General features: G+C 41.0%; 1 protein-coding gene across 1 annotated transcript in view; it reads left to right on the top strand.

The window, feature by feature from the left end:
* The window catches only part of LOC117747635 (phospholipid-transporting ATPase ABCA1-like), a 122,399-nt gene that overhangs the window by 72,419 nt on the left and 23,566 nt on the right, over window positions 1-26,414 (top strand). Inside the window, exons 32-41 of the mRNA XM_034557023.1 lie at window positions 2,993-3,087; window positions 3,554-3,659; window positions 6,324-6,398; window positions 9,823-9,992; window positions 14,202-14,379; window positions 15,485-15,600; window positions 17,147-17,291; window positions 22,619-22,742; window positions 23,678-23,807; window positions 24,245-24,365. Of these exons, the coding sequence (XP_034412914.1) occupies window positions 2,993-3,087; window positions 3,554-3,659; window positions 6,324-6,398; window positions 9,823-9,992; window positions 14,202-14,379; window positions 15,485-15,600; window positions 17,147-17,291; window positions 22,619-22,742; window positions 23,678-23,807; window positions 24,245-24,365 (1,260 nt within the window). The remainder of the gene's footprint in view (window positions 1-2,992; window positions 3,088-3,553; window positions 3,660-6,323; window positions 6,399-9,822; window positions 9,993-14,201; window positions 14,380-15,484; window positions 15,601-17,146; window positions 17,292-22,618; window positions 22,743-23,677; window positions 23,808-24,244; window positions 24,366-26,414) is intronic.

Raw genomic sequence — 26,414 nt, 5'->3', positions numbered from 1 at the left:
AGAGAAGTTCTGCAGAGGAAATACAAACACCATTATCTACTATAGTTTGTCAGTTTGAGGGGGGAGAAAAACCTTGTTAACAGGAAATAAGTCTTTACAGCAAGAGTATTTGTTGTACCTTCAGAAAAGAAAGTGATTATTGTACAATGCAGCATAATTAGTATTCATTTACAATGTAAAAAAATCCTTAGAGCAGAGCAGACATATTTTTGCCAGTTAATGTCATAACGTATTCACTGAACCCACAACAAACTTGTAAACTTGAAATCTGATAGCGTTTTTTTTTCTCCAACAACAGCTGTTGGCAAAGAACAAATCCAACTAACTGCAGATCAGTTCCAAAGCCCGCCGGCCGATACTCAACCTGGCGAACACAACAGGCTGACACATCCTTTCTCTGCTGGGCCCTGTTGATTTGTCACTTTCACTCTCAACACCCGCAGATCCATTTTAGTGTAAAAGTACCTGTCCAGAGCAACCCTCTCACTGGAAGGCAAGAGATGCTCAAACAAAAGCAGAAAGGTCATTGAATTGTGAGGTGAGGCACATGGTTGATGAGGCGGCGCTTTCCCTTTGTTACGGCTAAACGGAACAGAAAGGCTCCGGAGGAAAATCTGTCATCGGGCGTGGATGTGTGCAACTCAATCTCTCATGATCTCGGACAGAATAGCCGGAGCAGCTTTTAGCTGTGGTTAATAACTGTGTGTTGCTACCCGGCGAGCGCATCCCACACTACTCCAGCTATTATCGAATGGTATTGTTTTGAACGGATCGTTGTGGTATGATCACACAACACAATGAAATGCAGCTCCTTTAATACACACGCATTCACAGAGGGCCACCTGTCACTGTCACTACAAACACATCATGTTATAATAAGTTAAATATTAGTAACAACTTCAGACTGGCAGAAATCTATTTGCTTTGCAGCAACAACAAAACAATTAACCTGATCATCATACAGTGACAACTTAACATAACATTATAGATGATTCAGCTTTCCCGACATTGCTTTTTCTATTTTATTTCGCACACAAGATAACATTTTAATTTTACCTTCGAGGTGCAGCGCGACGTAAACAATGCCAAGATTAATATGAACACAGCACGGCCTCTTATCTCGTCAGTGCTCCAGTATGCCAGCTCATTCAACAGATTTGATTACTCCTTAGTTTACATTTCCCTCACCCCTGTTTGCTTCCCGAGCTATCAAGCTACGACTGTGTTGTGGGGAACTGATATCATGTACAGAATGCCAAGCACTATGAAGCTGTTCCCAGGTAATGAACAAGAGATAGAGGACCGGGTATTGTGCAATCACCTTGTGTTCCAATTTCAGTCTTTTTGATGGGGATATGGACCACGGCCAATATAATTAGACCCACACTGACTGTATACTCCTGTATAACTCAATGTACACACAGCGGAGTGTAAAAGCTCTTATTTTTGGTTGTATTTGTTTCCCCGAGTTCCTGTGGCTTTTTGAAAGAGAAGCATGTTTGTTCAGAGATAAGCCAAGGTGGATGTGCCATTCCTTCTCCTTATCTCTGATTCATAAGCCAGATGGGTCCTCTTCTTCCTCTGCTTTCTCCTTCTGTTTGTTCTTTTCCTTGTGATTCCAGTGCACCTCCTCTTTCTCTTTCCTCCATGTGCTCTCTTTGTAACTTACGTTTCTATCACCAATCTGCTCTTGCTCTGCTTTCTTATTCATCCTATTTGTTTTTAACCCTCTAAACTCTCTTTATTCGTCTCCTCCTCCTTGATTTACTCCAGCATATTCTCATCTCCTCTTTTTGCTTTAATGCTGCTTCTATAGCCCTTGACACTGCCATGCCATGTGTCTACTAGATGCTATATGTGATAAAGAATTGGTCTACGCACAAACGTAACACACAACACACCGTGTGTACCCAAAGCATGCACATCAAGCTGTGTGTACAGAAGGATAGATAACCAGCATAACTAGGGGGTGTTGCTGGTAAATTGCCTTGCAGTCAGGGGTCTCAATTCTTTTATCAAGGATCACGTTGCTAATTAGCATTGCGTTACCTCTCTGAATAAGCAAGGCTAAAGCAGCTTGGTGTCAGCAGGAGTGTGTGTGTGTGTGTAAAGTATCAGTCCACGCATCGTAGAGTGCATTCAGGGTGGTGAGTCGCACCCTCCCTTAATTGGATGTTTGAATGTACCCATTTATCCACAGAAGGGCATCTAATAAGGGTGCTTTGACATTAGACACAGCATTGGCTGGGGGGGGTCTCGATTTCAGCCAGTCCTCCCTTAGCCAGGCATTACTGACTATTATGATAAGGGTAATATGTTCCATAGTACTGCAAACAGATATCACCTGCCAAATGTTCTGTTAAGTTTTGTTGATTTTACATCTACCGGGTGAGTTTTCATGGGTGGCTGAGCAGCTGAGTGTCTCTGGGGTGAGCCTCTCTGCTCATGATGCTGCACTACAGCCACAGTTAAGTGCTGCAGTGCATGCGCACGTTTTAGATCCTTCCATAAGTAAAAGAAAAAGTGTCGCTTTTTGCACGAAAATCTTCAGATTAGCTTTGCAAACCAACGTTTTGAAACAATTTTTCTGCCGTGTGGAGGCAATCCCTCGATCACAGCATGTAAACTTCAAATGTAGCAAGCAATATTAAATGTACAGTAGCTCTAAGCAATATGTTGTAATACCTTTGGATGATTTGACTATGTATAATGTGAAAGGCGTTACACTGCGGAGCATTTTGGCATCTATCAACTTATTTTGTTTTGTTTTGATTCATGTTTTCAGCAGAAGAAAGCTTATATATTCAGCCGATATATAAACTTAATAAGGTGATAATATGTCAGTTATGTGTTTAAAGCGAGTGCCCCAAAAATCTATTAAGGTTTAACCTCACTATTACAATAACAAATGGCAAACCAATAGTGTTGATTTATTTTTTTCGACTTCCAACATTTCAACTTCTTTCTTTTTGTTTTTTTCTCTTTCTAACAGAGGATCCAGAACACAACAGACACATTGTTGAATCTAACTGGACGGAACATGACAGACTTCTTGGTCAAGACTTTTGAACACTCGGGTAAAACAAGGTAACTTAAGGATATTGTGAATATCAACTTTTCTCAAGAGTTTTTATTTTGTTGTCTGGTTGTCTGTCCCCATATATGAATGTCCCATTTGTGTTAACATATTATACTCAAGGATAAACTGATTTGAATTGGGTGGTCATACGTCAAGGGCACTCCAGAATTTGTATGTTAATTATGACATTATGGTTTTGGACGGACATGTGGCGGTAATTCTCGTTTAAATATGCCGCAGCATTTAAGGTTTTAAATACTTAAATAATATTTTATTCTTGTCGCACTTTAGAACCGAGTGACTTTCCTCAGGCATTTTGTGGGTTGCTGTCTTTTTTCTTATCACAAAGAGAGTGTGTGTAGCTATACAGAGCAAGTGTAAAACATCCATGAGTGTGTGTATCCTTGACATTACTCACATGCCCTTAGCTCCACCTGAACCTCCCTCTCTTTCTGCTTTTTGCCCCCACTCCAGGTACGGCGGCATCTCTGTCGGAGGTGTCAACTCCCAAGTCCGTATGAGCGAGGCAGCAATCGAAGCTTCATTCAGGGATCTAAAAGACCTATTCAGTTCCTCTCAGGTATGTAATATATATTGGCATTCGCAAGGCGAACTTGTTGATACCAAAGCATTATTTGAATAGTCTATTTGTTCATCTGCAACGCTAAAACTTTAATAACACCTCCCTCATGGCACCATTGTGCTGATCTTTAAATGTGTTGTTTATAGATTCCCTGAAACCACAAAAAAAGGTTAACCTTTCAAAAAGAAACCCACATTTGTATCTTCAATCAAGATAATACACCTAGGTTTTTGAATTTTAATTGAGATTTCTCACCCATGTCGGCGGAATCTGGCCTTGTGGGTTGGTTGTTCTGTTGCATTGTAAGTCCTTCTCCAACACTGAATGTTTTAACTAGTTTAGTGCCTGAAGAAGTGGTTCGAAATAAATTTTATCCTATCAACTCTGCAGTTTGCCAGTTGCTCCGAATTGGAGCATGGCTTTCTTTGTTCAGTTCGCTTTGTATCTCGGGCACAGGTGATGTTATTTGTTGGGGACTTTTGGACCCCGCTGTATTCTTGAATGATTGACAAAAAAGAATGAAAGCAAAGAGGAGAGGAGGGCTACATTCTTCAAATCCATTCTGTTGAGTGTCCATGGCAACAGGCTCCGATTGTATGTGCATTGCCTTGAAGAAATCAAGGAACCTTGGTCTTTATCGCACAAGAACACACGCAATCCTGCAAACCTTTTTGCTACTTTCACCACCTCAATTCGTATGGATGTAATGAAATGTAACCCATTTCATTACATCCATACACTTTTAATTCGGCACCGTGTTTCGTGATCTACACGGCAACGCACTTGTCCCCACCTTGTATCTCTCTCTTGCATACACACAGTCTCTCATTAACATTTCAGATTTTTGGACCCTCAAACTACTTTGAGATCAGCACATTGCTTTGCCCTCAGGCGTCTCCGGTCTCATCCCTACACAGACTCCCTTTTCTGTCTCTTGGATCGCCTCGCTAATGTGACTTTAATTCGTGCAGCAGCGATGATGTAACCCTAATGGCCGAGCATTAACCGTCCCAGCTCTGCATTCCATGTTGTTAAAGTGCATGTGTCTGGCTCTCTTCTGAGCCACCTGTGCAGGCTGGGAAGCGAGCTCTGAAAGTTCAGTTGAATTGCATTTCCTGTGGAGAAAGAAGGTTTGGTGTTGCAAGAAGTGAAGGGGACGGTTAGAACAAGAAAGCCTGTGTGCTGGAAATTGTCAAATTAGGCCCTACAATGTTATCCCATAATGTGTGTTATGTAGATGGTATTAATGTCATTACTGTTCCCTGTAATCTATGGTAATTTTCTCAAACAACATTTTCTTCCCCATTTATAGTTTTCCCAGAAATAAGCCCCTTAATTAACAAAAGTTCTCCTTCCTGGCAAGCTTTCAGTACACACACACACACACACACGCACACATGCAGAAACATATTACCACACGGTCCCACGGACCATGTGACCAGTCAGTCACCGGGAGCACTTGACCACTGAACTGTGCAGGCCACTTTGGAATAGAAGCCAAGAAAGTCGCCACACACTCGAGTGGCTTTATTGCTGTGTCGTTAGCCGTGGCACGGGGCAGGTCCACTGGCCAAACCAGCCTTGTCATTGTCCTTGAGCGGGGAGGAGTTTGTCAAGGATTAGACCCGGGCAGCTGCTTGCCCACTTCTCATCTTGTCTCAGCCTCCGCTAATCCTCAGTAAGGCCGCCTAATGACGCTGCCCGTTGCTTCTTGGCACAATGCAAACCGGGGTGAAGTCAAAAAAAAAAAATATATAAATGCTGTAAAGGTTAGCATTGCAGGCAAGAGTAGAAGACTTGCTCTGTGCCCGGTGTAGGAATAGGTTATGTCTTGGAGCAGAGTTGATGTTATTTGATGGAGGCTTTTCTTTGCGGGGGCAGAGGAGGGTTCCCAGCTTTTATGCGGTGTTATGGAAAAGTGATGAAGAGTTTATGCTATGTTACTGAAAGCATACTAGATGTATGGCAGGGCAGATAAAAAGCATCTGAATACACTTTAAATGTTGTCAAATTTCTGAGAATGTCAGGATGTCGGTTAGGATTGGCTGAGTGAAGGATTGCCGGGTAGAAAAAGTGAGACCTCGACTGGCATGATGGTCCTCGTCCTGGGGACTGCGATATCTTTTGTGTCTATTCCTTTCCACTCTCACTCAGAGGGGACAAGCACTTGCACCTGAGCAAACTCCTGCATTCTTGGGATGTCTCTCTTGATATTTCTCCTCTCATTTCGTCTACCCCCAACCTCTCTCCCCAGATGTCACCGACACTTTCCCTCCACCGACCACTACTCACCATGCCACATCCACTCCCGCCCCTATGAGGGCAGGGTCCAACAGGGGGTCCATTTGCATTTATATCACATGAGTAATGTGCTCAGAGCTCTTATGCTGAACAGCATGGTATCAACATGACACTTTGGAAATCGCCTGTCATCTCAAGCCCTCATCCCAAGGCTCATTTCATATGCAACATGAGTGGAGTACATTTCTCACAAGTCTGAGGAAAATTGGGTGTCTCAGCACCCAAGTGCTCCCGGGAAGTCTTAATTCTTGTCTCCCTCTGCCTTATGCTTTGCATTTCAAAGAGCAGTGGTGTTCCAAGTGTATCCAATTAAGACTCCAACTGTTGTTGTTGTTGTCTTGTTTTCCTCATCTTCATTAGGATAATTTGACTGACCAGATCCTCCAGAAGTCTGCGACGCTGCTGAAGAAGCTGGGAACCAGAGACAACCTAAAGGTAGTAATTGCAGTGCGCCCGTTTGCTCTGCTGTTTGGGATTATGATGAGATTAAAGTTTAATGATCTCTGAGGTGAAATAATTCAGCTGCAGTTCAGATTTCTACGGAGGAACACTGGTGATTATGAGAAACGGGATGTATTCGGAGCCAGTCAAGGTGCATACCCACATAAAACGTGTCTACTCATCTTTCTACTCGTGCAATTTACTTAATTAGAAATTCTAATGCCGACATAATAAAAAAATCATACGGTGGCGGGTTAATAATGACACCTTGGCTCATGAGTAGATTACTGTAAAGGTAGGATACGGCACGATGGCTCAGTCTACTAATGCAAATAGTGTGTCCTTAATCTTTGTACAGAATGGGAAAGGGTGTGCAATGACGTAACACGCAGTCTCAAAGCTTAGGATAGTGTGTACTTTGACTATATCAGTTGTGGAAGAAGTACACACATCATTTATTTAAGTAAAAGTACCAATGCAACAATCTAAAAACACTCCACTACGAATAGAAGTCCTGTGTTCAAATTCCTACTTAAAGGAACTGTATGTAGCATTTAGGGATCTATTAGCAGAAATAAAACATAATATTCACAACTTTGTCTTCCGTAAAATCAACTGAAAATAAGAATCGTAACTAACTAAGAATCGTTAACAACAACAACCTTAGAACAAGCTGTTTATATTTACATATGGAGCAGGTCCTCTACATGGAGCCAGAACAGACACACACTGGCTCTAAATAGGGCCAGTCTTGTTTTCGCCACTGTAGTTCTTCTACATGTTAGGAGAAGTTTCAGAAAAGGCTTTATTTGGACAAACTGATCACATATTGAATCTAAACATTTACTTTCTCGCATGGAAACATATCAAAACTTAATTAAATATGACATATGTATAGCTGGCTGCACGGTGGTGTAGTGGCTAGCACTGTCGCCTCACAGCAAGAGGGCCGCGGGTTCGATTCCCGGTCGGTGTGGAGTTTGCATGTTCTCCCCGTGGCAGCGTGGGTTCTCTCCGGGCTCTCCGGCTTCCTCCCACAGTCCAAAGACATGCTGCAGGTTAATTGATCTCTAAATTGCCCATAGGTGTGAATGTGAGAGTGAATGGTTGTATGTCCCTACATGTGCCCTCGATGGACTGGCGGCCTGTCCAGGGTGTCCCCTGCCTTCGCCCTATGTCAACTGGGATAGGCTCCAGCGCCCCCGCGACCCTAATGAGGATAAGCGGTATTGAAAATGGATGGATGGATATGTATAGCTTTTATTATTAACAGTACTAAAAGTAGTCCTCTGAATACCGTTCCATTCCAATTTGAAAGAGAGGCATTATCAGTTCAATGTGCTTAAATATATTTACCGTCTGTTGAAGGTTTAACATTCAATTTCTAATGCTCGATAGTTAAATTAATATTGAGTTACAGTTGCTTACATTTCTAGTAAAGGCTGACCGTGATGTTTTGGACAGATCCAGTGTATCTTGCTATACTTTTCACCCTTTCTATAACTGGGAATGTTAGTATTGGCAGTGGTAGTAGAAGAAGTAACAGTCCTGCATTCAAACGTTAACTTCAAGTGATATTTATTTTCGTGCTGTTGGGGCCTTTTTTGGGGGGTACAATGAGTTAGAATAATACTATTTGTATATATCTAAACATCATACATCTATAGCTGTTTAGGGCCCTTTTAGTTGGAGGTTGGTTCAGTCTGCCCCTGTTGGTTTTACCTGTAGGCCTATTTCACTGCTACTATTTCACTGCTGTTTCTATTAAAAGAAAAAGTACTTAGTAGAAAGGTGGCCCTTGTGACTGATATATTATTATATATGACATTATTAGATTGCTAATGCATCAATGTGTAAGTTGGTTGAGATGAATCTAGGTTTAACAATGATGCAGTTGTAGGATCACAAGCGAAGTCTGCCCCACCAACACCAAATATCCTCTCCAAGGTATTTTTGATTTCATCGATTCAGCAATCCTCTCCTAAAATCTGATTGGGTGGTTTGGCCCCATAAAACATGGAGTGTTGATAAACCTGCAGCCTCTGAAAAAAGTGCCACATCTGAGCACAGTGTCACTGTGTTTACCTTCATTAAATCTTACAAATATATCAGGCTTCTGTTTAAAGTTTAAAGTGTCTAAGAGTTCTGTTCCAGATTGTCCGGGTTCCATTCCGGATTTCTGGAATGCAATGTGGATTGCCATTATCCTATATCTTCTCAAGATTTCCTCTCCAAGCATGTGCTCTTAAATCTCTACTGATTTGATCAAATTATATTTTATCCGCAGACCTTTCAGAAACTACAGGCTGAAGAAAATATGAGAGTGAAAATAATATAAATATTGGTCGATGTGTGTATCTGAGATACAACGAGAAGAGACGGAAAGGCAAGTGTGTGTGTGTGCGTTCACATCTGTTGGTGTACTCCATATCCTCCTCTGTGATGCAGTGTTATGTTAGTCTGACATTCAACCACCATCCACTCTTAATTAGCAATGCACTATCAGCAGGGATTCCTCTCACTCCCACTCTCTATCATAACATTCTTTTTCTTCTCAACCCCAGCAGCCACAGAGTCAGAGAATCACTTACATACATTTTTTTGTGCAAAAGTGTTTTTTTCTCTGGCTCTGCAGTTCGCATTGGGATTTGGCATTCATTGCAGGGCTTTTATCTTCTGTTGAATATAAAAGGAATGTTTTTCAGCTCAATTGCTTAATCTCATAGATCAGCACGTTGTCCTGAAAAAAGTTTTGAGTGATTATTTGACCCCTCGCTCTTCGGAGTGCGTTTTGTGCACTAAGTGGACACTAATCAATTGTTATCACTTACTCTTTATCATTCCGAGACAAAAATATACAGGTGAATTCAGCGTAGCCCAACACTGTGCTGGACATTTCCCCATTGCACAAGAAGCTTGGTGTATCTTAAAATGGCAATGTGTTCTCCATGTCTTCATCTGTGAATTAGGTGATTCTACATACTTTCTCTTGCCATAAAAGCGGTACAGAGGTCTTATAAGCCCTTCTAAAAAGCTGATTGTTTACAACTTGCTTTACAACTAGCACACTGATGCTGCTTAACCATTCTTTTGTAACTGTCTGGGCTACTTTCCTGGCTAGTCAGATATCCAACAAAGCAAAGAAACAAAGCCATGTCTTTTAATAAACTGAGACGACTTGAATTGGGACTCAGTGCTGCAAAACAATTGGACAAATGTCTTGGTTACCTTTTTGATGAAGACATCAATCTCTAAAAATAAATGTCTCCTAATTCATAACCTGCATGGTAAATCTTTCTCCATTATACGTCCAGAGTCAAATGAATCGATGTTGGATGTAGTTTGTTACCGTTGGAGACATCCAAAGCGAGCGCAAAAATGCTGTTCTCAGTTCTAATGCGTGTCTCTACCTCTCCAGGTGTGGTTCTACAACGAGGCATGGCACGGCATGGCGTCCTTCCTCAGTGTGTCAAACAACGCCATCCTGAGGGGAAATCTGCCAACAGGACAGGATCCCAGCCAGTACGGCATCTCTGTGTCCAATCACCCCCTCAACCTCACCAAGGAGCAGCTCTCCTTTGTAGCCATGTGAGTCATCTGACTTGGGGGAAAAAACCTGCGATGAAGGGAAGATGCTGCTGTGCTTTAGCTTTGTGTGGAGCAAAGGCGCAACTTGAAAATTCCTCGCTGTTAGTTATTAATACATCACATGTGCCTCGTAGTGGTCCAGTTCAGAGAAAACGGTAGGAAGGAACAAGGCCTCTGAAAAAAAAACGTATTTTATCTGGATAACATGTGTTCAGGATCTAATCGTGTTGAATGAAATGGTGTATGGTGTCTACAGTGTATGCTGCATTTATTTCCAGAAACTGCATCCTATTTTTTCCTAAATTCAATATTTCGTGCTGCTACATACTATTTTTATCTCGCTGGAAGACAGAGTTTTTGACTTTCTAACAATACATCAGGAGATGGAGAGGAGAGAGACTGTTGGTGACTGGGGAACTGAGGGAGATGAAGCCCAGTGAGAGGGACAGAGCAATGGAGTGGGAGAAAGAAAAGTGGCGACAGCATAGACAAAGGGAGAACAGACGAGTAGGAGACAATACAATAGAAAGCGCAAGACAGATGGATAGATGAGGGATTTGTATGAGCCCTTTATGAGGATATGCCCTTTTTTCTGCTTTATCCCAGGGCTTGCAGTAGAGCAGCTCCCCATGAGAGGCAGAGATTAATGGTGTGTTAAATCACAACATATGGATCTAACAGTTCTCTGTGTGCTGTGTACTGTTTTGTGATCTGCTGTTGATATTATGCATTTGGTCTGTTCAGAGATTTTTGATCGAGACTTTCAAAGGAAATTGGAATATATCCAACTCGCAGCCAATTACTGTTACAGTGTCGTGGCCACAACTCCTGACATTATAAAGGCAATCCAGCGGCGGCTACCAATCACCACGTAGGAGCAGTTTTATTCCGTACTCCGCCGTCGCTCCAGGCCAATCCTCAGGTATTTATGTAGTGATCAGGTGCCGACGACAGCCCTGAGTTAGAGAGGGAGACTGCGGCATAGTTAAGAGATAATTACGATGGCCTGGCTGCCACAGATTTAGGATGAGCCTCTTTCCCTCTCGACTTCTCTCTGCAGAGTGTGACAATTACAATTTATGAACTATGATTTCCAGATCGGCTTGGACACTTCTTCACTGTTGAATGAGTGTGCAGGTTGCAGATGAGATGTTTTAAGCTCCACTTCAATTAGTTTCATTTGAGCAGTGGATGAAATGACAATGTGTAATGTGAGAAAAGATAAAACCATAAAGAACTGTTGTTTTTAGAGTTAGCCTGTTTAAGATTTTTGTTACGTTTTATCTGATTTTTAGTAGTAGCTTTATCTGTAAAAAAGATCTGAAGAAAGTCTTCAATATTTAGATCTTTTATAGAAGTGAAGAACAAAGCTAAGCTCGTGCTCACAAAATCAACACAAAATAAAAGTTCTTTGGAGTAACTTTGATGGAAAATCAGTCATATATAGACAATTGTTTGAGCCGTTGTTTAATAATTCCTTTGACACGAATAACAAAAATTGCACTGCACCATCTAATTTGAAGTGACCATCCCGTCTAGTGCACCCTCAATGCGGGTGACGTCACGAGCCGTTAAAAATGTGAACATATGCAGAGGGAAAGAAAGGCGATCCATACAACTTTACGAAAATTCTCACTTAATTTGCGCAAGGTCCCTGTGCTTCATCTGCACCGGCGCAAAAATAGGACATTCCAATTAATTTTCAGAAATGTCAGGCTTTGGCACCATTTCATTATGGAGATACACAGTATGTATCACTTCTTAATTGCTCAGGAATATCAATTTGGCAACTGACAAAAACTTCTGCTCCTCCGCCCCGGTTGAATTTGATGTGTAATTTGGTTACACACAAATTAATATTGTTTCTGATTGCCGCATGCTATCTGCAAAAAAATATCCCATTTAAAAACCCTATATGGTTGAGGATCCAAATTATTTGTCATATGCTTCTATCAAAATGGAAATGGTTCTACATAATACTATACTATACAAACGACAACCCGGATGTTGTGCCAAGAGCTTCAGATTTGATAATTAGCTCATGCTTTCAGACCTCCTACACTTTAACATTGAAGACTGAGCCCTGCAGCCCTTGTCATTAAAAAAAACTAAAGGAAAGCAATAGATCCTGTAAAGCTGTAGTCCCGCTGCTCATCTTTCTTGCTCTCCCATTATTAGTTAATTAGCAGATTGCTTGTCCTCTTCTTCACAGCAATTAGCCAGCTTCAAGCATTTAGGGTTAGATCATTCACAGCATTGTCCCCTTCATTATCAAACCACCCAACCAGAGCATGGCCTATTGAAACCTGTTGAAATGTAGACTCACTACGGTACATTTATTCATATTTATATGTTTTAATTGTGTCTCGTTGCCGATGATAAATACAGCCATGTTGCCACACAGGGTAACTTATTTAATATGCTAATTACGCAGCAGGAGATTGCCGAAGAGATTATGTCGGTTAAAGGAGAGGATGACCGTGGGGGTTTAAAGAATACACCCCAGTGTTATCCAATGCTAATTGGGCAGACACCACGGAGGACGTTGTCAAAGCTAGGATGGCATAAATGAAGACACAACAGTGAAACGGAGGTCAACGTCTTGGAGGTGAAAGGGACAATTTGTTCCGAACATGAAAGAAGGAGACTGTTGCATAGAAAGAAGTCTGGCGAAGACTTAAATAATCTGCTCCTACATTCTCTTTACCTGGAGATACGGTTAGAAGGTGAACTTATCATTGTTTCAGAAGGTTAATGAACTTTAAAAGCCCTTTTATTATATATAAACAGCATTTTCCATGCTTTCCATTAATGTAGTGCTAATGTCTATTGAAGTCATTAATACTGACACACACCTGAAACATTAGTTTTATAGATTATTTCTGTAGGTGTAACAACATGTGTTTAAAGGCTTCATAATTATTGCAAAGTAATAATGTAATGTGTTTTTTGCATTACAGGAAAAGAGCCAAATGCTGCTTCGACGTTGTTAAAGTGTCATCTAAATCATGTTTTTATCCCATAGAATTTTGCGTTCCCTTTTTCCTAAACACAGTACACTACCATTTTCTATTTTTCTCACCTACACCAGCAGTGTTGGTCTTTTTGTGAAAAGAGGTGACTGTTAATGCTTTGGGATACACTGATAAGAAATGCACCACTGAGATTGAAAACAGTGTGAACCAGTCTGCCCTAAGAAATGATAGTTAAGAAGTCATAGAAACCATTATCCACGCCTTCATAATTAGTAGATTAGATTACTGCAATTACTTTTCACTTTTCAGAAAAATCCCTCTCCCGCCTTCAACTCATCCAAAACTCTGCTGCGAGGATTTTGACATCTAGGAAATATGAACACATTAACCGATCCTTGCTTCCTTACACTACCTGTTACTTTTAGAATTGATTTGAAGATATTATTGATTATGTACAAAGCCCTGAGAGTTATCTGTCGGATCACATATTGCCCTATGTCCCTTCCCCAACCTGACACCCTCAGTTATATCGGTCCTTGTTGTAACAAGGTCTAGATTCAAATAGAGAGCCTTTCACTTGCCTAAAGGGACTCGGGTTGCTTTCTCTGTCTCGTCTTTTAAATAACTTGTAAAAACACCTCAGTGATTTTATTTGTGTTTTTATTTGTTGTAATTTTTGATGCGTTTAGCTCCTGGATTTTAGTTAACTTAGTTCTTTGTTTTTTAAATGTGTTCTATTTATATTGTAAAGAACTCTGTTACAGTGTTTTGAAAGGTGCTATATGAATGAAGTTTATTATTATTATTAGAGCTTTTATCACTCGGATTGAAAGCACAAGACTATTTAATTACGATTTCAGTTGACTTAGGTCCTGTAATTACTAAAGATATTTCATGTTCCAATCCGTGTCTACGGTTTGATCCACTTACAGTAGCCTGAGGTAACGGCTTACATATCGTATGTAAACACAGTGGAAACAATATGATCATCCAATTCATCTGTGCTGTAATTAAATAATTTCCGTCTTCGTGACCTTGTTTGTTCACATCAAAAAGGATATTTTAGGATCCAAAACACATCCTGTACGTCAGAGTCTTCACAGAAATGAAACGTTCTGTTGAGAGTTTAAATGGACATCTCTGCTTCTATTTTGGTGTTTTATTGTCAGTGGCCTGATACACACTAATAGCTCTTCACTCAACTTCCTGTTTGCTGTTCTCCATTCAATCACAGGGCCACAACCTCTACTGACGTGGTGGTGTCCATCTGCGTTATCTTTGCCATGTCCTTCATCCCTGCCAGCTTTGTCCTCTTCCTCATCCAAGAGAGGGTGAACAAAGCCAAACATCTGCAATTTGTCAGTGGAGTAAACCCAGCTGTCTATTGGCTGGCCAATTTTGCATGGGACATGGTAAGTATCAGCTTTTTCAGGCTGCTTTATCACCTTTTAATTGAACATAACTTGAGGTGCCACATTTGGCATTGACAGTTTGTTACGTGTTTAATTAAATTTGGGTCAAAACTGCAAGATATGCATGATAATGCATCTCATGCAACTCTGGTTTCAGTGCCATGGGCCTCAATTTACCCTATTTTGTTACTTTATACTATACTATCCAGCAGATTTGTATCCATTTAAGGCAGAACAACTAAAAATACCGATTTGCTGTAATTGATAATGTAGCTTTGACACCGGTGGCTTCTGGGAAAAAGCTTCCTCTGAGAAACAGTTATTGGCTGAGGCGTAATTATTGATGCTGGCTGCCCCCGCTGGTTACACTCAACAGGCTTACTGACTGTTTCCCTGAGGCATAATGGGAGTAAACATTTTATCAGGTACCTTTGGTAAAGAAAGGCACCAGGACGCTCATCATTATGGTGGATAAATGCTGTCTGAGTGGAAAACAAAATGCACCTAACGAGCCAGTCTAAAGTGTTTAGCCCGAAGCTATCTTTATTAATATACACACTCTATCAAAGGGTGATATTACAGGGACTCCAGGTTTTAGTTTAAACTTTTTCTGTGAATTGTAAATAAATATGTATTATTGTATCTTGATACATTCTATTTATTGTATCTATACTGCATAGTTTACTCTGTTACCTGTGGGAACATGTAGATTTGTTTTTAAAGAGCTCGGCAGCTATTGGAATATTACACCTACAATTAAAAGCTCTTGTTTCGAGCCTTCTTTGAATATTTAATCAATATAAGTCTCTTAGTTGAAATTTCTTTCAAAATCATCGGGGACACTTGTCCTCAAAGAAGAGAATTGGATGGGTCTATTATTCAGGTCATTGATTAGAAAATTAAAGGGGGATGTATTTTAGTGCTAATGATAAGTACACGTCCTTTCTGTGTGAAAGAAAATGGATAATGTCAATGATTGAATATGTTTTTATGCTGTCACTAATGCCTTGAAGAAAAATGTATTTCTTAATCATGCACTGGCCTCTATTTCTGATGGGGGTAGCTGCTTATGTTTGTGTGTGCTCATTTATGTTTGTTCCGGCAGTGTAACTACATCATCCCATGCTTGATTGTGATCGTGATCTTCCTCTGCTTCCAACAAAAAGCCTACGTTTCACCTCCTAACCTGCCTGCTTTGATTCTGCTGCTTATTTTGTATGGGTAAGTCAATCACAAGCTCAATACTTTCAATACCATCTTAAATTTCCTTTCAGCCAGTTTATTTCAGTGCAACATGAAAAGGAAATTAAATTAACCACAATTATGAACAAGAAAAAAGCCATTTGCAATGAGCAGGCTGGATGAACTCATTATGAACTGAAGTTACAACACAACACTGACAACATTCTCAGTCAGTGCAACTAATGTAAGTGCAGTTCAGCTCTGTGTGCCATCACAATGCCATCAGAAGTCATGTGACTCCAGTCACTGAACACTGACTGGAGTCACATGACCCTTGACCTGGCTTTAAGCTCTATGTCTTTGTGCATATCAACCATCTCCAAGTCGCTTTACTCGCGTGAGTTTACTCGACCGACTATTTGTGGTTTATTCGCGTCATTCTCTTTAACGGAGGAGAGGGGGCGTGGCTTATATCTGTGACATGATTTTAATCTGTCTGAAGTTGCTCTCGTGTTACCTGTGGAGTCTGTCGATTGTGCACAAGTCTCTCAGTTGCATGCCCTTATAAGGAGCTGGCGGGGCGTTTTGTATGCAAATCCAGGTGCACGAGAACGCACGTTCAATTTAAGAATCCTCATTCGGTGGAGAACACTTCCAACCGTTGGCGACCACTGCTGTATAATGTATTATGCATCCACTAGTTTGAGCACTTTATGTAAGCTACAAATTGACACTACACTTTGTATATTTAATGAAATAATAAAATGCAGAGTGGAAGAAATGATCATACTTTGACAGGCATTAGGGCAAATATGAGTTCTTGGTTGACAAAATTAAATTGTCAAAGTACATCTAGATGTTGGAGATATTGATCAACGTCGTGGTTAATGCATCATTGTATGTTGGAGTTCCCAAGTGAAAACTAATGAAAATCAATAAGTTAACGAGGTGTTAATCGTAAAGCACCCAACATGACCAGCCATATCATGAATCACGTTAATGGGTCACATGATGTCTAAAAAGTATCAGAGAGATTTGGAGACTGACCTTTACATTCTGTTTTATCTACAGATAAAATATTATTAAACAGGTAAAGTTCTGTGGTCAATTCGATTTTGTATTCCTGCCTACGCGCCCATCATCATACTGAACTCATTCATAAAATGTTATATGAAATATTGAGCTGTTGTTTAACTACTTTAGGGATTCCTTAGAGCTGATCCTCACTTATACTACCTCTAATATTGACCTTGAGCTACTGCAGGCCAAGTGTGGGTGGCTTTTATTGATCAGCAGTGTTTTATGAGTCACTTACTGTACATGCAAATGACCACAAGAGGCTGTTTGGTGATGCCATGAAACTGTACAATTGACCTGGTAATCTACCTGGTTTATGAATTATAAATACTGCTAACATGGCAATTGTCACTGGTTGTTGAGTTTAATTAGAGTTCTAACTCGGGCTATTTTTCCTAAATATATTTAAATGTTGACTTTGTCTATACAGTAGTATTACTAAATCCTGTCAGAGGATCCTTGTTGGCCCTCTCCGTCTGTTTGTGTGACAGTGTCTTGTGTTCTTTAGGTGGGCCATCACCCCCATGATGTACCCCGCCTCCTTCTTCTTCAGCGTGCCCAGCACGGCCTACGTGGTGTTAACCTGCATCAACCTCTTCATTGGTATTAACGGCAGCATCGCAACCTTTGTTTTGGAGCTCTTTGACGATGACGTGAGTGGCTGCCACACACAAGCACGCATACACGTACACTCACGTATATATGCACAATTTTAACAGGTTGGAAGCCACACTTCCTGTGAAACAGCAAGCACAGGCATCCAGGCTCCAATAGCTGCATGAACAATATATTTAGGGGCTATAGCAGTGGATGGCTTATTGACTTGAATCATAGATAAATGCTGTGCTGCTTCCATATACATGTGGGTGAAGTGTGTACCCACCTGGTATAACTTTTAATTTCTTTCTTTTATCCTCTCAAGGATTTTTCAAAGGAGTTATTTTCCCTATTCTCTTTAATGTTTAATCGTTTGGTGAGAATTGGGTCTTTGGAGAACTTTCCTCATCCATCTTTCAGCAAGTATTCATTTTAACTGCAAGCTGCTTCGGTCTCAGGGGAATCAAAAGACAAAGACACCAAAAAAGACCTGCATAAGTAATGGGGAGCTTAGGAAGAGAAAGAGAGCGAGAAACAAGGATGTTGACTGTCAGTCATTTTACTTAGCATTAGAATTTAAGTGACATTTCATTTAAATATGTATATATAAACGGTGAGAAATTAGTCTATTCTGATTCTACAATTTGTGTCACAGCCAGAGCCCTCAATGTGCCTTACAGGTTGTAATGATTTAGAAAATTATCCTCTTCGCTCTCTGTCTTTTTATGTTGGTCTCTGAACTAAATGCGACTAATTCGATTTGGAGACTTGATTGTTATTTGCGCAATTAGCATACATCACCTACTTCAGGATGTTTGTTTTTTTCACTTTGTATTTTTAGCCATGTGCTGATCCGTCATTGCTTGTCAACAGACACAATGTCACTTCGCTCTCTGACAAGCTGCTTATCCATCTGATGCTTCATCGGAATGTCTCCCACAGCTCTGATCGCACACTTCAGACTGAGCATAATGTTGTCTGGAAGACTTTGCCTCTGCACACTCTGTCCCCTCCGACACGCCTGCCTCTGACTTGATGTTTCCTCTGGCGCCACTCGTCTATGGCATGGCGGTTTCCTGTCTCCTAACGAGGCGGCCTCATTTGCATTGGGATTTCATTATCACCAAACATCCATTATCAATTTGTATTGTTCATCTGGCAAGTCTTGTCCGTCATTGTCTGTCATTATTTCCATTTGGTTGTCTCTGCATCCACTTTATTTATTGATACGACTTTAGAGGAGCGTATTCTTCATACAGGGTGCCATTGGTAATAATTTAATGGACAGCATGTTGCCCACTGGCAGTGTAAAGGGACATATTTATTGTGCTCTTCTCTTGTCCAAGGCGTGAGGGAAAGTGTTTGACGGTGACAAAGGTCCGTGGTAATTCTGCTAATCTGACTTGATTTCACTGCCGATAAGAGAGCCTGATGGGTCAACATCAATCAACAAATGTCACAACTCTCCAAGTTTCCATGTTCAGCGTGGATCTCTTTCGGGGAAAAGACTCTTCACAAAAAATTCTAGCTTCGATACAACAGTACGACAGTGTGCCCAAGTTGGCCAGAAAGGACAGATCCTCCATCTGACAGATCAACCTAGTCTTCCCCTGTTGCTACTTCGACTGTTTTTCTTTGTCTCGTCATTTTTAGACTCCTCAGCGGTGGCATTAGTCAAACAATGTCACTCAAAAGTAAAGCCACAGGCCTCAATATGTTCTCTGTTTTCAAGCACAGGGTAAATTTAGATCCCTTTTGGGCATAGCGCTATTTTTCCAAGAGAGGAAGAAGAGCTGCAGTGTTACAGACTTGATGCCCCAGTTTTGTCCCGAGACCAATGGGAGATTTTCTTCCCCTCAGGACTGTCCAGCTCCCTGTGGATTGCAATCCCAGGCTGCCTTGTATGCTTGAAGCAGTCTGAGTCAATACCTCCACCACGTGCCACTCATAGATAACCACAGGCACAGATAGATTTTCCTGGACAAACATAAAGGAGGGAGCAGGTACTACCAACCTCATGTAGTGTAATTGTGTGAAGTCCATTATCCTTTATCAGCAGGGTGTTTAAAATAGGCATTATAATCAGTCCTTTTATATAGCATTACAGAAGCAATGCTGCTCCAGTTAAGTCTCCACCCCATTTTAAATATCTAAGTATAGTCTCACAAGAAAAGCAATAATTTAGCCAGATTTACATCAACATTCTTGAACTTGGTGGTTGATAGCGCTGCCACATTTCCAAAGAAGCTGCAGTAGTTTAGAAAAACATGAATATCGTCAGCAGAAATATCAAACTAGACAGTTGAGCCATATATTGTGTCAGTTTGCTCTCCTTGTAATTCCCAGCATTACGAATGGAGCCGTGTTGTGGGAATAAGCACATGTAGCGATATGGGTCAGATGCGTGCCTCGCCCACTATACCACCTTTAAAACCATTTGAAAATGATTCATAGGCATACGGCACAAAAAGTAAGGAGGAAGATTGTCTAGCATTTCATCATCCCCAACCAAGAGCCTGTCAGGTCTTCTTGATGAACACCCAGTGAATGAAGATGTTTTACTTCATGTACTGATCTCAAATTAGGTCTGGCTTTCTTCGCATTCCTCTGCCAGACAGATGGGCCGCATTCAGCCAAGGTCGTTGCTGTTGATTTATTCAACTTTATTTATCTCAGTATAACTGAATGTTTAGAACAGAGGTGTCTTCAACAAATCCCAAGACGTGTGTGTATTTCAATATTTACATACAGGGATACAAATATGTTTGACATTAAATGTTTGCAAACCTTAGGGAAAGATAGTGTTAACGCATTTTGAGGTATTCATTCCTCTGTTACATTGAACTGCCGATGCAAAGATTGTTTTAGTTTCCATATTTAATCTGTTTATTGGATTTGTCAGACAATGTGCCTGAACGCACCTCAGCTAGAAATAGTATGAGCTATTAGAATAGTTAGACATAGAATATGTCACCGTTGTGCTGTTATTGGCATTATCTGAAACATTGTCAGCCGAGGCAGAGTGTGGCTGGTATTTGTTTCACCTTGTGAGTCTCTGTGTGAGTCATCATGGCAAATTGTTTGTTGTAGGTTTGCCATATGTCCATGTATCTGTCTTTCTTTGGTCAGATATTGTCCCCGTGATAGATGCATACACAACACTTTCCAGGTGTGTAGTTTGGATCAAAATGAAAGCCGACTTTGAAGATGGGTGTGGTCCGAGCAAGGGTGCTTGGAAGTAAGGCAGGAGGAAGTTGGCCGCTGGCCCGATTTGGCTTCGCAGCTTGTGTGATCCTATCACAATCTGGTCTCTAGTTCTGAATGTTAGGAATATTTATGTTTTCATTCATTGATGAGAGGCAGAGATACATTTTTTTTTAAATGCGCCCTATTTTAGTCTTAATATGAATTGTAATTTCATTTGTTTGTACCCTTTCGTCTTTAAGAAAATGGTTAAACGAAGATAAAAGCAGTGATGCATTATTGTTGAAGACATTGGCGGACATATGACGGTTTGATTTGACACCATGATCAATGAGGCATTCTTATCACACTCTCATATGTCCCTTGGAGAAACGTAGTCATCTCTCCATATGCATGTGCCCGCTTTCGTGTCTGTTCAAGTTTGATTTCTTTCTTCTTTTCGACATAGAAGCCCTTGTATGATGTTTTATGAAAAATTATATATATATATATATATATATATATATATATATATATATATATATATATATGTATGTATGAGTTAGTTGAGAAGATCAAGACCTTATTATGTCTGCCTGCTGTATAATATAATATAAAACTATGGACATATGAAGTAGCATCAAGACGTAACCTGGCTCTCTCCAAGGGTGACAAAATCCACCCATAGGCAATTCACGAAAATGACAATTAGCCATTTCACGGCCTGACTATTTCTTGGCAGGGACCAGTTGCCAGGCAACCTGTGGAAAACACCTGGAAGTTACTACCACAATATATAATATGATAATTAGTGAACTTTAGACGTGCTGGTTAAGGGATTTTATTACCTTTGGACAGAGCCAGGCTAGTTCTTCCCCCTATTTGCAGTCCTTTCGCTAAGCTAAGCTAACCAGCTGCTGCCTATGATATTCACCGTAGAGACAGAGTAGTGTTCTCAATCTCATCTCACTCTTTGCAAGAAAGCAAATAATTCAACAAAAATGTCAGAGATGCAGTAAAGTTACTATTCGATAAAAATATGTTTTATTCTAGCAATTGTTTTTAGGCAGACAGGCTTCATGCACTCATCGTTAACTGCCAATTGAAGTCTTACTTAGTGAAACTCATAAATCACAGAGCAGGTACACATACCCATGAATATATGTTGCGACAACCATTGCTGTCATCTGGAAATATTGCACACAGCCTAAACAAAATGCACAGCCACCCCCGACTCTTTGCTTGCGCTCGACGAAAAACAGAAATGATGAATTTATGTTGTTCCTCCATATATGCAAGAGCTTTGAAGACTATGCTGCAATGAAGCAGTATATCATGCATAATGCATGAAGTTGCTTTTGAACATGCCAAATGTAGTCATATTTAGTCTTCCCTCTCACATACCTTCCTTCCTCCCTGACTTACTGTACTTCCTTCCTTAGTTGAGCCAGTTTGTTATAGCCCATTCCATTGTGTGTTCATTAAATTTATTATTTCCTTTGTGCTTTACTCTGGCCCTTTTGAATTGCAGCCTCAGGAAGGAGGAACGTGAGAAAGGGACGGAACAATGTTTGGGGGAGAGACAAGTTGTAGCCGGGAAATGCCCTGTCAAGATAAGACTAGCGTTTTATGTATGCCTTGTGAAACAGTATGCTTTGGCTTTGTGTTTGTGTGTATTTATCTCTTTGTTCTTGTATACAGCATCAGAATAAAGAACAGAGGCAGACACAGAGTTGCTGTCGGTGTTTTCACAGTTTTGGTCTTTTGCCAGCTATGTCTGGTCTCAGGGTGCTCCTTCTACCCTTAGTTAGGATTTTAAGGATGAACATCTGCTTACCTGAGCACAACTTCATCAATTTGTGTTTACACATTCTGTCCGTGTGCTACCTCACAGATCACACAGTATGTTCCCTAATGTTCGCTGAATCCCAACATCAAGAAGGTAGATGAACTTAGATGCTCTGCGCTTCCTCAGCGGGCCATTTAGAACCGGCACAGCAGCTCGCAGCGTGCAAATGTAGTGCAGGATGTTTTTTTAATTATCTGCGCTCGTGGCCTCTTGCACCACTGGCCCTGCTGATTCAAGTCAACATATTAGGCTTCTGCTGGCTAATTCCCAGTCTGGGCTTAAATATTCAAAGTGTTTACTTGCCATTCATTCTTATCTTATTTGTGTGATTGTGTGCATTTTCCTCAACAGAATGTCTCCCGCATCAATGACATTGTGAAAAACGTGCTGCTCATATTCCCACATTTCTGTCTGGGCAGAGGCTTAATTGACATGTCCAAGAACCAGGCGATGGCCACCCTCTTCAGCAGTTTTGGTAAGAAGCCACCGCCACTATGACAGCATAACTGGTCTTCATCATCAGCATGTTTGTAGCATAACAATATTTGAGCACTACCACAGATCCACACACCTCCCGCAGAGCTCTATTCCACCCTAGATGTGTTACATTTACACAGCAGACATGGAGAAGAGGGGACCAGGTTTGTAGAGGCGTAGGCAGGGTTGATGAGGCCATCAAGAGGCGAAGAGGCACATGAAAGAGGAAGAGGAGTCTTATCTGGTGAGAGATGGAGCAGGAAATAGTGGCTTGAGGAATCATTTGAGACGGTGGCGGAGAGCAGGACGGGAAAGCAATCACAACCTAAAGGGGCTAGTGTGGAGAACTGCTATTTACCAGAGGATGAGACTGCAAACACTTTCGTTTTACTTGTCTACTTACTCTGCCCCCTCAGGCTCAAGGGTTGTAGAAGCTGAAAGAGGGAGGAAAGACAGAGAGAAGAATTTAAAATGATCAGAGTGTGGGGCTGTCACCGGTTTACTTGAGTGTTAATTAGACCAAAAAAGGCCTCAACATGAAAAGGACTGGCTATCATTGATTTCCGCACATGAGATACATGACAGCACCTTTTTACATTTTATTTTTTAAGGCTAAGTGGCATTTTAAACTGCTGGCTTTCAGCAATGAATATGTCTCAAAACACTTCAAAGTGCTGACAAATTCCTGCTCTCTAACTTTTGACAAAGACATATTTGGCTGTCCATGAAAGAAAACACACATCTTCTTTTCAAATTCCTTTTTTTTTTTAAAGACATTTCTGCTAAATCCTACTCTGAGCTTGTAGATAAGGGCTGGATATTAACATGAATTGACACCCAGCAATACAGCATTTAATTGCTTCCCATTTGCAGTGTGTATTGGCATTGTTTATCACCATATCTTTGTTTTTTACTTTTTAAAAACTTTTTCAGGGGAAGACCGTTTCAAGGACCCACTCAGTTGGGACATGGTGGGAAAGAACCTTTGTGCGATGTCCATCCAGGGAGTTGTCATGTTTACCACCACAATCCTCATCCAGTATAAGTTTTTCTGCAAACCAAGGTAAAGGAAGCTGTCAAAATATGTTATTTCAGAAAAAATGTGTCCAAAACTGTCCGAAGAAAGTTCCTTACACGACACTCATATTTCTGACATTTTCTTCATGTCTTCAGTACACTTCCATCTGGTATTTGTTTCAGTCAGATAAAACATACCCCTATTCTCTCCCATTTGAATTAGTAATGTACTTCATTGTGATTTCATACAAAACAAACACATGTTGCACTGTGAATCTGTTTGGAAAGTACGACGATTTTTGTTTCCTTTTTTTGTGTGTTTAGTTATTTCAATAGTGCGGTTGCCATGGAAGCTAATGCCTGTGAAATTTGCCGAGATGGTTTCATTGAGTTTAAACTTTCACCGAGATAATTTGTCATGTGAGACCGTGTTAATTTGAATGAATAGTGTTATGCCAACTGTGGTTTACTTCTTTCTGCCAGGCTTATTTCAGGAAAATCATTGTCTTCAGAGGAAGAGGATATTGATGTTGCTCGGGAACGCAAGCGCTTGTATGACGGCAAGGCCCAGAACGACCTTCTGAGGATCTGTGACCTCACTAAGGTATTGTGTCGTGCATATTTGAGTTATTGCTAAAGTATTGCACGGATTGTCGTGCGCATTTCCAACTTTGTTATTCAGTCCTTTATTTTATGTTTTTTTTCATTGATTGTTTTATTTGATTTTCCTTATTTTTTGTGAAATGTGAAATAGTTTATAACTTTGCTTTAAACTTTGTGAAAAGACCAACATAGAGATACATATTTTATGAGCATAAAAAATAAATTTGAAGAAGAAGAAAACAAACTACACAGTGTGTGTTTTTCCCCCCTGTAATTAACAGCGTTTAAAAAGGCCGTAATCCACTTTATCTGTGCAAGTGGGTGGGAGGAGTTTTTTCCTTCCACCTGCATAATTCAGTTTGCAAGGCAAATGAGAAAGACAGATTGCGACCGCGCAGCTGTGGACATTTCCCAAACATCATGAGTGGGCTTCAGAACTAAACTAAGATTGCCTTTTAAGGGCGTAAAGGTCCGCACTGCTATACAGGCCCGTCCCACATTGCAGCAGGTGAAGTCAAGCATGCCGCGATGGTGCATGCCTTAACACAGCTGAGATTAACGCTTCATCCATCGGCAGATGTTTCCTCACTGCGGGCGGCATGGCAGCAGGAAGTGTCACTGCAGCAGCCTGCTTTGCAGCTCCACTGCCGACAGCTGGACAATCTAACAGCCTCTTGCTTTCTCACCACCCTTCTTCGCTCCTCGACTCCCTCTGTCTTCGCAGTCTCACTATACTTAATCTTTCACTCATTGCTCACGGACACAGACGTGCTCCACACTCCCTCGGGTAATTACCGAACAAGCGCTGGGTAAATCAGTTGGATGGGTAATGTCTGACAAATCATTTCGCCAGGTGAAATGATCCTTTAGCAGCGAAAAGTTTTTCATATTCTCCAAACTTGTGAAAATGCTCAAATCTCTACTCTACATACAGCTCAAAATGATGACAAAATGTTAAGAACTAGATTGGATTGTGCTTGTCTGCTGTTGACAGGCACACCTTTTGTTTTCAATATGCCTGAGATGAGACCCAGTGGCCCGTCATCACACAAAACAGCAGTGCAGTGGCAGAAGGCATCAGGATTGTACCTGCAGTGCCCCCATTGACTCCCACCACAGCTGTGCCCCATCCATTGGGGATGTAGATAACAAATTGATCAATGAGCGCATGGCTTCGGTGGCCATGCGCCACAGGCTGAGCCCTGTCATTAATCTAAGCATGCCTCTGAAGCGATCGACAGCCTATCAATCATCTGTCAGATTCCTGCTCCTCCCCTTCCTTTTCCTGCTGCTCTGAACACGAGCATTTTGCAACGCCACCCCACCTGCTAGCCTCCACTTAGCTGCTGCATTAGCGTCGGCACTGTAATCGATGGAGACTGTAATGGAAGTGTGTCCGTCTGTGAGCATTTTCCAGGCCCAGAGCTGTCGCTTTAACCTTCCAGTCACTCACTAAGTTGACAGAGGGAAGTTTTACAGTACCTTGTGACAGCTGTTTGAGTCCAGGAGACTAAAGAGTGATGAGTTGCACCTTGAAATACTTCAAGTGTACCCATGTTATTATATTTGCTCTGGGCATATGAGTGGTTTGATTGAGACGAGAGCTGTGTGCCGTATGGTGACATAACGGTTGCCTTTGTGGGCATATATTTATGTATAGATATATGATCTGTTAAAAACAGTGTTTACAGCCTGTTTTTTTTTACTGGATACTGGTCTTTTTTTCTTGTACTTGTATGTATTTGAATGACATTTTCAGAACTAATATTTTTATTATTTGGGTCCTTTATGAATACAGCAGTGTCAATGTCATGGTTTACTACCTCAGCTGTAGCATTTGGCATTTGAAGCTGGTGATTTTCTATATATATATATATTTTAGGTTTGCACAACTGCTGCCATCACGTTCTCCCAACTATCTCATCTGATTAGACGTCAGCCTGCTCATCCTGACAGCTGCTGTGGTGCTCGAGTCAGAGGGGAATTATCCTTTAATTGCCTTCCTCCATACACGTATATGTTGCTTTGATGTGGCTTTAGCACTCCAAAC

This window comes from Cyclopterus lumpus, chromosome 18 (assembly GCF_009769545.1).
Source record: "Cyclopterus lumpus isolate fCycLum1 chromosome 18, fCycLum1.pri, whole genome shotgun sequence".
Classification (NCBI taxonomy): Eukaryota; Metazoa; Chordata; class Actinopteri; order Perciformes; family Cyclopteridae; genus Cyclopterus; species Cyclopterus lumpus.
The sequence above is the reverse complement of the archived record's forward strand: the minus strand, read 5'-3'. Positions and strand labels throughout refer to the sequence as shown.